The 13,553-nt window shown below is 37.7% G+C and overlaps 1 protein-coding gene across 6 annotated transcripts in view; it reads left to right on the forward strand.

Moving 5' to 3' along the window:
• Positions 1-13,553, forward strand: part of NFATC1 (nuclear factor of activated T cells 1) — a 135,572-nt gene that overhangs the window by 69,939 nt on the left and 52,080 nt on the right. For 4 of the 6 annotated variants that reach the window (XM_072152379.1, XM_072152382.1, XM_072152385.1 and 1 more), the window contains exons 7-8: positions 4,213-4,268; positions 6,537-6,669. The exons of the other annotated variants lie outside the window; for them this stretch is intronic. In XM_072152379.1, coding sequence (XP_072008480.1) covers positions 4,213-4,268; positions 6,537-6,669 — 189 coding nt within the window. The remainder of the gene's footprint in view (positions 1-4,212; positions 4,269-6,536; positions 6,670-13,553) is intronic. 6 annotated transcript variants of the gene reach the window in all.

Below are 13,553 nucleotides of genomic sequence, written 5' to 3' on the forward strand. Positions count from 1 at the left end.
CCCACTCTGCTGTCAGACACGCATCCTTCACATTCCCCCATGGCCATTTGCAAAAAAGTGACATATAGTGGCCCTCATAAATATCCCCCCATGTGTGATTGTTTGCATTAGCCATAGTTAGACTAGTTAATTACCCCCACAGAAAAGTGGACGCATTGCGGTCTGTTTAAAGCGCACTCACATACTAATGACAATAAAAAAGACTGCCCAAGACACAAACTTGGGGAGGAATAGATACTGATTTGTGTTTTGCAGCTCAGACAGTCAGCTCAACAACCATGTGGGAAAAAAAAATTACATGGGGAAATAGATACGGGTGCCCAATAACCCTGGAGACGATGGAGTCTGGTTTCTGGCACTACTTTTAGGGACTTTGTTTTTCTCATTTGAGACAAAAAAGTCTCACCTGTGACAAAAAAAGTCTCAAAAAGTAAAACAAGAAACCATGACAATAATGACTAGCACACATCCACAAAAACATTTGTTTGCGGAGACCTTAGAGTAACGGCTGCGTCTGGTATTATAGCTCGGTCTTATACCGTTTTCAATAGGATCAAGCTGTACCTCACCAGACATAACGGCAGCAATAAGAACATTTGGCACAGTTTGAGTACATGAGTATGTTTATGTAGAACATAAGCACATTAGATTGTAAACATCACAGGGACTGAGGAAAATAAATGCATTCTCTGGCACCTTCTAAATAGCACAAATAAATAATAATATCTTGTGTACTGATTTCATTTAGTAGACAATTGTATCCACTCAAATAAATATTTCGTCTCAGTGGGAATAACCTTAAAAAGGTCCAAAACATAAATTAAAAGACAAGTCTAAATGAAATGCTCAATTGGCATTGTATAGTCTGATCATAATGGCCCTCAATATGTCAGTACAGTTTATGAGCTAGTCTCCCATAAAAGGGACATGTCTGTTTAGATCTTATTTCAGCAGTAAGTTTTGTGGATCCTAGACAGAAGAAATAAAACCCATTTTGCCAATGCTCAGAATAAAAAAAAACATCTGGTATATAAATTTGAGCAGTGATCCCCAGAAGCCCTTAAAGTTTTGTTCTGTTTAGTTCTGGCAGACCTAATATAAACTACTGCTAGGAAGATTTGGATACTGGCACCACATCCAATTTTATTCCCCCAACCACTGCAAAATCTATTCAGTTTTTTTAATAGCTTTGCGATTTAAGCAAAGTAGGAGTGTAAAATAAGAAAAATGAAAAGCCCGCACTTCATCACTAGGAGGCTAGAATCTTTAGGCTGAGAACTGCAAATTGATTTGCCTGAGAATGCAAACGACCCTAATGTTTCTAAGCTAACACAAATACCTGAGTCCTGTTTCAAACAGATTTCTTGCACAAAGAGACTTCTGTACACAAAATATGATTATTTCAGACATTTGTAATAAATCAGGTTGCTCTGTATTTGAAATGTCTGTACGTATGGGGCGTGAGACTGGATGCAGAACAAAAAGGGCTTTCACTAAGAGCTCTCGAGATACACTTTTTTTTTTTTAGCATGCAAAGGCTGTGCGGTCAAGTTCAAAATAACTAATATTTGCATTGCCTAGCCTGTATGCTGACATACATATTCAAAAGCAGTTGCTTCGCAGGGCTATGACATCTGGTATTGAGTATGTCAAACTACTTTTGCACCACGTATCATTCACAAATCAGGGATTACAGAAACTCAGTAATTAAAAAAATAGTATTTTATTTATAGATAGCTGTATTTTTTTGGATTGGCGTTCAAGTGGACTATTTCTTAGGTAACGTGCCATAGAAACAGGAAATTTAAGTCTAGGCTGCTTGTAAAAATAAAACATCTTCCTATGTAATCATCCAAGACCCCATTAAATTATTGGGGGGAATTTATCAAAAGCTATGTCTGGCCAGATATACTAAGAGGCTCTGGTCTATAACTATATCTAAAGCACATTGTGCACCTGGAGCAATTCTATGCTGGGCTTTGTTTGGTGTAGAATTTCAGCACAACCACCATTGTAAAAACCCAGCAGCCAAGAATGGCCTAATCCACACCCTTCCCCACCCATTTGGCGTGGAGGTGGCATTAGGTGTGGAAAAGATACAATTCCTGGAATTGAAACCTTTTTAAGGCTTATACGCCAGTATATACTGTCATATCTGAGAGAAGCTAAACTCTGCAACAATTTAATATGATTTAAAGCAAACCTGTTACCAGGAATGTAATTTTATCTGGTGACAGGTTCCAAAAGCCTAATGCCTTTGTCAGCATTCTGAAGCATTTCAGTAGTTTACAATAGTTTATTTTACATTACCTAGTTCCCTGCCAGCTGCTTGTAGTGAGTTCTGGGGAGAGGGGGCAGCTGCAACCTGTGTGTGCCTGTGACTTCTCTCCTCCACACTCATCCAACTCCCTCACCTCTCCCACCTCCTTCCATGTGCATTGAGCAGACAGGCAAGGAATGGTCTGGAGGAGAGGAAGAATGCATGATGAGATACAGGGACACACAGACTGCAGCTCCCCTTCCCTGGGACCCAGGTAATGTAAAATAAACTAGAAATTACGGAAATGATTCAGAACGCTGACAAAGACATTTTAAAATCAGCATCGCGTAGGCTATTGTAACCTGTCACCATTTACAAATGACATTCCTTTATTCCACCATAGTGATGCGACATTTCACCTGTTCAATCAAGGCATTCTCAAGCATGCCTTGATTGAACAGGCGAAACGTCGCATCACTATGGTGGAATAAAGAAACTTGATATTTCCATTTTATGGAGTGCTGCTTCACTGTTGATCGATATTGATGTTTGGGATCCTCGTCATACCCCATTGTCTTGCTTTGTTTGCACAGTGCCACCCCACTGCAGCTTTTTTGGATTTATGTGTACAATTTAATGTACCAGTGTTGTAGACATTGCCAGTGATTGGCAGCTATTTTATATAAATTTGTAATGGTAGTTACCTCACAGATATCAGAAAGCAAAAATTAAAGAAAACTTAACATTAGAAAAATACCACTTCAAAGGGCCAAAGATGCATTGATTTTCTTTTAGCTCCAGTAACTGCTTTTGAATATTGTTAAATTCATTGTATTAAAATGATCAGGAAAAATCTGAACGCATTACATTTTATCTATCATGTACTTGTTTGATGAATTTGGGGTCAATAATATTTCTGTGAGACACATCGAGAGGCATCAAGCTTCCTTAAAATAATTAGCTGTCAATGAGTTTGTATATTCAAGCTGTTACCCTGGCATTCCTTAACAAAGCGTGTGAATGGAACATTAAGGATTTGGCTGTAACATTTCTTCCTTTGAATAATGGACATTCAGTGAGCTGAAATGAAAAAAATATTCTCGTTGGACTGGAGGGGGAGATGGGTTTTTATTGAATGATTTGAAATGGTTCCCATCTTTCTAAAGTCACCAGGACTGTCAGTCACCCTGTGGTCACAGGTTGTACATTCAAAATATATGAGAAAAATTTACTTTTCTGCTGAAAAAATGTAATTGAAAGGCTAAAGAAGGAAATACATTCCAGGAATACTGGCAGGAAATGATTGAGGTCAGTATAATTTTTTGTAACCCATTGTAATCATGTTCAGGACAATGCCTTTTAGACCAGATACACATGGAGTTGTTGGTTTGTCTTTTTTTGGTGCAGATTTTGCCCCCTATTGTCATAAAATGCAACTCAAAAAGTTAAATTTTGCAATAAATTAAGCATTTTTTGTCTATTTTTCCTCCGGAAAATGGAGTGTTTTCCTGGTATGGTGTTTTTCTTCAGTTTTATTCCACATACTACTATATAGGAATTGTAAGACATCAAAAACTTACATGTGTTCCAGTAGCAAAAACACAATAAAAACACAATTAAAATTAAAGAGCATCAGTACAAATAGCACATTCAAAGCTGACTGCCCATGTATAAGCCTGTGACTCTGGATGTCTAAGATTTTTGAAATACTGTCTCACCATTTGAATGAATGGAAAAATGCCCCAACCACACTTTGCTATTCTCAAGTGAATAGACAATTCTCTGATTACTGTAGCCATGAAACTACTTTTAAGATAGATGTAGGTCCATGAGACACTAATGTCCAAAATGTGAATAAATCTAATAAACATTGTGTACTTTATATATGGAAACTGAAATGTAAATACTAGGAGATACCATTCATTTGTTTAAAATCTGTTTCTCTATTGTAGATGGTCATCATGTATGGGAAATGGAAGCCAAAACAGACAAGGAAATGTTCAAGCCTGTAAGTATGATCATGTGTGTGGGGATTTCATCTGTGGGATTGTCTGAGAATTTACAGTGATGGCCTATCCATAATCCAGCAGAAACACAAAATCACAGTTGCGGTTACAGTAGTTGGCTGCAGTTCCAGCTTCCAGCCACCACACAGGACATGGAGCAAAATGCTTCCTACTCTGTGATCTTTGTTTATTCCAGGTCAAACAACTGATTGGTGCAATGACCAGTGGGATATTGATGACTTTTCCTAAAGATAGATATTCTTGGATAACCCCTATTGCTGTTTAATTTTAAAAAGAAAATGTGAATGATTTTCCAGCAAGGAGATTGAGGATCCCATACATTTATTTATATTGATCTGATTTCCTGCTATATATAGACAAAGTACTGTATATGCCAAATATATATTTTTTAAAATGTCTGTGTTATATGATGCTAAAATGTGTTATATATGTGGCTCCCTGGCAGATACCTCAATTTGAATCCCACAGAGGACTTTGGTCTGCTGTATAATATATTCACTGTTCTACTGGTTCCTGCCCCTCCCACATCCTATGCTTAGACTGAGGTGCTAAGGGTAAGATTGTCTGCAGTGAGCTGAAATGTCATCAGAATGGGAAGGGCAGGAGCCAGGAGTGACAATATCATATCATACAGCAAAATATCATACAGCAGACTGAAGTTGTCATTTGAAATCTTTCTCTCTGGGACTCGAGCTGAGGCATCTGCCAGGTAAAGTTTTGTATACTTACTATACAAAACACCAACACAAACATTTTTTTAAAACCTATTTGGTATATACAGTACTTTGTCTATAACAACCTGTCCCCTGATAAAAATAGCACTCTGTTGACAGGTTCCCTTTAAAGGGCCACAACAACCTACATTTACCCCACTAAGCTACCAGTACCCTAATGTAGGGTACGAAATAACATTTCTAGCATTCTTTCTTTTTTGTTAAAAATCCCCTGTTGTAAAAGAATCACCACCCTATGGAAATGACGAGAAAAGAGCTAAGAAAAGTCACACTGAGAGACGGAAGGGTGAAAGTCACTCATGTTGATTAGAGCCCAATATTTGGGCATCTGAAGTAAGAGACCCAAAGCAAAGAGGTTGAAATTTAAATTCAACTTTTCTACCTACTGTGTAAAAACACAAAGCACAATGTTAGTTACACTGTGGCTTATAAAGGTCGAAATCCATACTGGGATCTGAAGACATTGGTACACTTTCGATGAAGTTTACCATGGTATTTGCAACTGTTGAATATGTCTGCTAATGCTCAACAACATATGAATTGGATTTAAAGAGGACCTGTCTGTCACCCCTCAAAAAGAACCCCACCAAATATGCCCCCCATAATCCTCCCCCCAGCAGCTTTCTATTTATGCAAAAATTTATTGACAGCTCCGACCGAATGTTATATATATTCGGCCAGTGCTGTGGATAAGCACGGCGCAGCCACTGTCAGCCGCATTCTACATGACCCAGAACCGCATCTTTTTACCTCTCCGTGTCACTCCCGTCAAAGAAGACAAAGAAGCCTTTGGCGGGCAGCGCATCACCGCCACGTACTGCCCCTCCGCGTCATCCACGGAGTCCACCAGCTCCGTCCATCTGCGTGAGCTTACACCGCCCCCGGCCGCTAAATCCTGCCGCTCACAGGGATCGCCGCATTGCATAGAGCCGGCAGCTGATAGGGGCGTGGAGGGGGTATGTAGGCCGGCCCCTTCATGCATAAGGCCAACTCCAGCTCACACGATATAAGGATCCGACCTCTTATTTGGTAAGAGGTCGGATTGATTAAAACACACTTTCACAACATAAATTTTTTTAAAAATGGCATAAATAGAAAGATGCTGGGGGAGGATTATGGAGGGCATTTTTGGTGGGGGTCTTTTTGGGGGGTGAGAGGTCATCTTTAAACATGTTTTCCAAAAAACCTACTGCGTAAATTATGTAAATTATTTCAGCATTTTCCATGGCTGAAAGAGGCGGCAGAAATCAGATGATTTCAACAGTTTTTATTGGCCATTGCTGGGTAATGGCAGCTACGTACATTCTGCAGCAATTTATTGTAGCAGAAATGTTTTCTACAGTTTCTCTCACCTGTATGGTGCTTGAAAAAATCCATGTGATTGCTGCCAAAACATCCACATTCAGATCACTCTGATTTGCTGAATTTTCTAAAATACTTTTCCCCAATAATAAATAGCGGTATGTATAACAAATGTACAAACTTCAATAAAGACATTTTCCTTCTTTATCACAGAACTCACTGGTCGTGGAGATCCCGCCATTTCGCAATCACAGAATATCCAGCCCAGTTGAAGTCAATTTTTACGTCTGCAACGGAAAGAGGAAAAGAAGCCAGTACCAGCAATTCACCTATCTGCCAGCCAATGGTAACATAATGACTCATGAAAGTCTTTCTTATATATCTGAAGCTGGGTGCTTGCAGTTTTGTTAAAGTACAGAAATGCCTGTTGTAAAACTTGCTCTGCACTTTCTTAACAACTCCTGGTGGATGAGGGAAAGTAAAAATCTTGCTAGAAAGAACTGCTTGTATTGTTCTGGCTAATCTGAAAAGCATACTACCTGATCTTCCCATTTGCAAACATCCTATTTGGTGCCAAAAATACACATAAAGTAAAGGTGACTAAACCTTTTAAATGATGCAGTTCCTTGAGAGGTCGCATCTTGGGTCTTTTAGAGGCCACAGTTCAGGGGTCGACATTTATTTCGAACGACACTTACACGGTCAGTTGCGAACTCACCCAAACAACAAACTTTATCAGTTTGGGTCTGTTTTTAGTAGGATTTTGGTTTACACTTAATCCAGTTCAGAACAAGTTATGCTTTGAAGGATTGCATTTTTGTGCAACTGGGTGAGCTGGGAAGAGAAGGGTGGGAATAAGAAGAAAGGTCTCACCGCTGTTTTGGCAGTAGCCTATGCAAAACAGCTGTTGCTGATCTGGGTGTGGTTAGGGAAGAAACAAAGACTCTTTTTTGACAAACCTTTGCAGGGCAGAGGTCTAGCAATCTCCTGCTAGAATCTTGTTATTTATTTATACATGGACTCCTTACTGGAACATAGGTCTGGGCCATGCTACCTTACATGTGTTGGTGCATGGTAACTATCACACTGTTTTATTATTGACTGGGGTAGTACAGTCTAAGGCACAAGCACATGGGAATCAATTTTATATACAAAATCTTTTTTTTTACAGAATATATAATTTTATGTGTCACCCCATGTATTCTTTTTTTTATTATTTAAAATAATTACATTGTAAGATATTTTTGATTTATATGTAAAATAAACTTGTTTTGTGTGTAAACAATCACAACGCATTGTTTGCTGCTGATATTACTGCAATTAAATAATTTTAATTTTTATTGTTGCATGTCCTTTATGAAAAATATTTGTAGGAAATATAGCTGACCTCTACAAATAGGTTTAAGTTATTTAAAAAATTGGCACCAAAAAATAGTAAGCACCTACATTGAGGTGATTGCCATTTTGTGGCCTAAACCTATAATGTTTCTCATTGGGAGTTACATTATATGCATTGGTCTTTTCATGCTATTAGTTATCTCAACATTATGGGCATTTAAACCATTGTGCTGCATAGTTTATAACTTATATTTTCTATACAAAACTGCAGCAAAGTTGTGTAATATTACCTGAGGGCTAATATGTATTGCATTAGTGATTGACCCTATATCACAGTTTAGACCGCATGGTGACAGGTTGTAAAACAATATTTAGAAACTGCATATCAGTTGTGAATTGAATTATTATATGTGAATAATGTTTGTTCAATTAAATTGTAAATTTGATTTGTTTTATTAAAATAAACAGGTTGATTTTATAAACAGCTGGCATTAAGTGGATTATGTACAGTAAAAAGTTTTAGGTATGTGCTGAGAAAGGAACTCATCTTATGTCTTCAATCGAATTCTTCCTCGGTGTATTAATCGGGTTGTTTAGAATGGTATAGAGAAATGAGCAGTTGACGTTGTAGGGATCATTTCTGCGCAATCAACTGTATATATACTACATATTACCAAATAATATGGAGCAATGTGTCAGGAAGATGTGTCTTGGGTTGGGCTTTTTTTGTCCATAACAGATTTTAAATGTAATCTCCAATCCTAAGTAATTCTACAGACTATTATATGATTACATGTATGTATGTAGACTTCTAGAGCAAAGTAACCCAGAAAGGACAGAAAGGGGATGGATCTGTAGATCAGCAGGGGAATTTGTTAAGATCACACCTTTTGGGGGAGGGTCTTTTCCAGGGGTTACTTAAAGAGAACCGTCATGCAAAATAACCCCCCTAAACTAAATATATTTTCATAAACTGCCATTAGAAAGCATTGCCCCTAGCCCTTCATTGTCCTTCTACATGCCTGTAAACCTAAGCAATGAGGTCCTAAAGCTGTATGCAAATGACCTGTGAAATGTCGAATGAAGCATTAGCATATTCAAGCTGTCCACCTTATTCATGAGTGGGAGGCACAGCCACACCCCCAGTGCATGACTGACAGCCTGTATAATGATGTGAGGCAGTATAATGATGTGCTTCCTGGTGCTGGTGGCCACGCCCCCTGCAGCCTATGTGTGCATGTGTGTGTGTTTAGGAGAGATACAGCAGCTCCAGGCAGACATGTTACAGCAGAACATGTCAGATTCATGTGTAGCTGATGTCTGTGTTTCTGTGTATTAGGAGGATGCAACATGTCAGCAGATGCAGCACACACACTAGCAATGCTTTACTGTACATTACACACAGACATGAGCAGGAGGAGGAGAGGGGAGGGGTAACAGGGGTGACATCACTGCCTCTGACCATGTGACCAGCCTCATTTACATGATAAAAAATAGATGATTTTACAATAAATAATGTATGAAATAACTAGATAAAGGCTGGGATGGGATCCTTGTGAGCTGCTCCAACAGGTAGCAGTGACAGGACAAGTGACACAGACCTGATGACAGGTGTCCTTTAATTAAAGGGCGTAAGTATATTTATCCCCTATCCACATTGTAGGGGAAAATATAAGATTGCTTGGGGTTGTGGCTGTTGTACCCCTGACAATAGGCAGAACAGGGGGTTTGCAAGATCCCCTAATCTTCTGTATAGCACAGGGACTTCCAGGTTTCAGCTAAGCTAAACAGAGCTCTGACCTGCACTCCATTGACTTCTATAGGACTTCCAGTAGGTCAACACGACAGAGTGAACACGGAAGTCCAAATCAGACAGGGGGAACTTCGATTCCCTGTTCTGCCAATTGTGGGAGGTCCAACAGCTGAGACCCCCACAGTCATATATTTATCTCCTATTTATAGGACAGGGGATTAATATACTTAATGACACAACCCCTTTAACTTAATAAGAGAACCAGTGATGTTACTGTTGTGTTTTTCCGTTGACAATAATCCATGAATGGTTGCTCTTCTTGACCAGGTTCAAGTGGATCCTCAGAGAAATGTGCTTAGAGGGGTTTTTCACTTTCACTGTCCAATTGTCATGATGTCCTTTTATACATTTTTATTTTACAGTTCTCCTATAACCTATACAGGAAAATAAGAGCGAAAATCCTTTCTGCAAAGCTAAATGCAGGTCTTAAAAAGTACTTTACATAAGTAGAAATGCAAATAAACAACTAAATATGTACGCAGATGGAACATAGTGGTATAACATTAAAAGCATGTACTAACTTCCGACATTTATGGCATATGCATATTATATTGCATAAAATTCTGATAAATACAAGTCTGACCCACCCCTATTTCTAAAATGGGGATCCCCCTCCAATAGAAGTAAATGAAGAAGGCTAAACATGAGGGACCACCTCTATAATTAGTGTAGTTGCAGCATAGGAGAGACAGATGGTCCGGGGACCCCCATTCTGGAGATAAATGTGAGTCCCCAACATCTGTTGCATGTATTGCATATGAAACAGGAATATTGCTTCAACTATAGATTATCTCTTTGTTCGGTCTGGGAAGTTTTACAAATGTACACAATATAACAAAAAGGACACCTGTTGATTCCAAAGAAACAACTAAATATCCAATACATCAAACATGTTTGTACTATATTTCATAGTTTAATTAATTATGAATAATAAAATATTATTAAAAATAAATAAGATATTCCCTGTATTTCCCTTTATGTGTATGAATGGTTTGTAATCTGCTATTTTATCAGTATATTTAATGCAAGGGGATAGTAAAGAGAAAAATCTATCACAACTTTTACACTTCCTTTAACCAGAGTTAAACATGGAGCTATGTTGGTGTTTATTTTGCCCACTTTCTTGGAAATATGCTGAGAATTTTTTCAAATTATTTCCAAGATGCTGGCTTGAAGTCAGCAGTCGCTTTAATACTGCTTGTTAAAGAAGAGAGCGAACAGCCCTTGTTTATAAAGATAGGGTACAACATTCAATTTCCTTCTGGCAAACAATAGCACACTACCATATGAGGAACAACATTTTTTCATTCAGAACAAAATAATAAATAATCAATGTTATCCTATTTGTTTAACATAAATTAAGTTGCAACAGAAATATTTTTGTCTTGCTTATCCAAATACAGATTGCAGTCACTAACTTTAAAAGAAAAGCCTGGTATATTAAGTAATACCATATGACATATACATTTTACTGTAAAGGACTAGCCCCAAAGTAGCAACCTCTGAATTATATGCCACCCATCACAAACCTGAACTGTTAAATAGTCCACTGACCACCACTTACTGGTGTTGATTCATAAACAACTGGCCATCAAGAAGTCAAAGCCAGATGTCAGGCACTAACAACATTTTCTTGTTAACTATACAACTAAGATTAGGAACCTGGAGATGGAAATTGCATATTGGAAGATACCCGTAGGGCACTGTTTAGACTCTGGGTATGTAACCACTTGGCTTAATGAAGAGTCTACAGAATACATTCAAAGTGCATACAATTGTAACATTCGCTTACAAGTAAGATACAAATTATACAACTAAAATTATTACTACTAGATCATGATAAAAAGAAAAGAAAAATATGTCATTATATGGAGGACTTAATGTCAGAACAGTAGCATTGTAGCTGTGGCTATGATGGCAATATATGCTAGATATCCAAAGGTATTGTAATCCATTATTCAGGAATGATCAATACAGTTTTCCAGTACAACTGAGATTTTTATAGCTGCACTGTCCAGGTAAAAGGGAGCACAATGGTGATTGAATTGAAGGCATAAATACCTTGGTCATTAAAGAGGTTTTCTAGGAGAAGCAAAAATATATCAAAGGGATCATGGGAGCAAATGGCCTATAATAATAAAGGGAACTTCTCACCATATTTTTTTTAACAAATACAGCTAGTGACAGGTTCCCTTAGAGCCCTATTAACTAAATGCCACCCTTCTTTTAGCTAAAGACTGTTTTCCTCACATCCCCATAAAATCAACTTTGTTATGTTACCTGGCATCAGAGGGGGGTGTCCTGGTCGGACAGCTCCTCCTATCTACTCCTCCCCATGCCAAAAGCCTCACTATTTGGCATTCTGTGCCATGTGACCAGGGTGATGTCATCTAAGGTCCTTTACCCAGTTACATTACTCAGTTACATTAACATCTAAGTATTCGTATCATATCATGCTTTCATGGAGTTCAAGTCATCTTCCATGGAGGAATGCTGGGATTTCATGTGATCAGATACATACATGGGATAGCTGTTAATGTTACTGGATAAAGGACCTTAGATGACATCACCCTGGTCACATGACATGAAGTGCACAATGATTTAACAGAACTTTTTCCCAGCGTTCCAGCAAGGCACTGTGTAAAACAGCTTTTTCTAGCCCTAATAATAAGTAAACAGAGCTGTACATGTCTGTAGTTAAATATTTACGGATGATCCCTAAGTACTAGTTCTATACAGCAAAATGTCCTAGCATCAAGACCTGTCAATCAGAAACAAGGAGTAGAGGCAATGCAAGTAATATGGAGGACTACATTAATATCATTGGACTCACCTCAGGTTATTTGCATATACGTTTACAAACTGATTTTTTAACATTGCAGCCATGGAAAGGAAATTTTTGGGTGTAAGGGCAATGCTTTTTAATCATAGTTTTTTTATGAAGTATTTATTTTGGATGGGTTAATTGGCAGATTCCCTTTAAAGAACCCATATTTTTATTTGTTTACTGTACTGCAGTGCTTATAAGCATCTACATAGACACAGGCCTCAGCAATCTCACCACTGACACCAGTAATGGACTGCAGTGGTCACATGTGTAGTTGCAATCTTGGATAGTTTATTGTTAATCATCCAAAACCCCTTTAAGAAGGCTAAAATAAAGGGTAAAAAAATCTATCTAATCTATCTATCTAATCTATCTATCTAATCTATCTAATCTATCTATCTAATCTATCCATCTATCTATCTATCTATCTATCTCACATTAAAACTATAGTTAATGTCAGATCTCTCCTGTTATAAAAAGCTTAAAAACACTCTTGCAAATAGTTACCATGTGCTTACTTAGTGAGCTGTATATGTAAGAAAATTTAGGCTTTACATAATGGGTGCCAAATTATAGTAACTGCTAAGTCTTATTATTTGAGCATAGCTGCTCTAGACATATGGCTGAACTAAAGAGACTGTGTTAAAGATATTTTTCACAACAGCTGAAATTAGAACATCTAGTTTGAGATGAAGTCACCTTTCGTGTCTGAGGATTGCCAGTTTGGACTTTTCATTTAAGGAAAAGTAAATTTATTGCCCATTCATTACGCAGCTATGATCAATAGATTTACACCATATATTACAATAGCACAGTCTATTACATTTTATAACCACAGTAATAAAGAGGCAGACTTTAAATTCTACTTTTGTGTATTTTGGCAAGTTACCTTTACTTATAGGAACAGATGGATGCTGGACTAGAAATGTCTTTGTGTCTTATATATGTACAGATTGGTATTGCAATATGGCTGGAAGTGCACGCAGCATGCACATACTTAATTAGTATGAGCATATTTAAATAGTTATTGGTAGTTTCAATGGAATCTAATAATTACAAAGAGGTAGATCACACAAAATCACAAAACAAGGCCCCCTAAATCTAAAATATATTGGTCATGAAAATCCTTTCTTTTACCCGCCATGTTAAAATTAACAAAATACCATCTAAAAACAAATCTGAGATCACTTTTTTTTCAGTGCTCTGAATCAGCTTAAGTGGTATAACACCCTCTAACAGTTAAACAGCCTAC

The sequence above is a fragment of the Engystomops pustulosus genome, chromosome 5 (assembly GCF_040894005.1).
Source record: "Engystomops pustulosus chromosome 5, aEngPut4.maternal, whole genome shotgun sequence".
In the NCBI taxonomy this organism is placed as follows: Eukaryota; Metazoa; Chordata; class Amphibia; order Anura; family Leptodactylidae; genus Engystomops; species Engystomops pustulosus.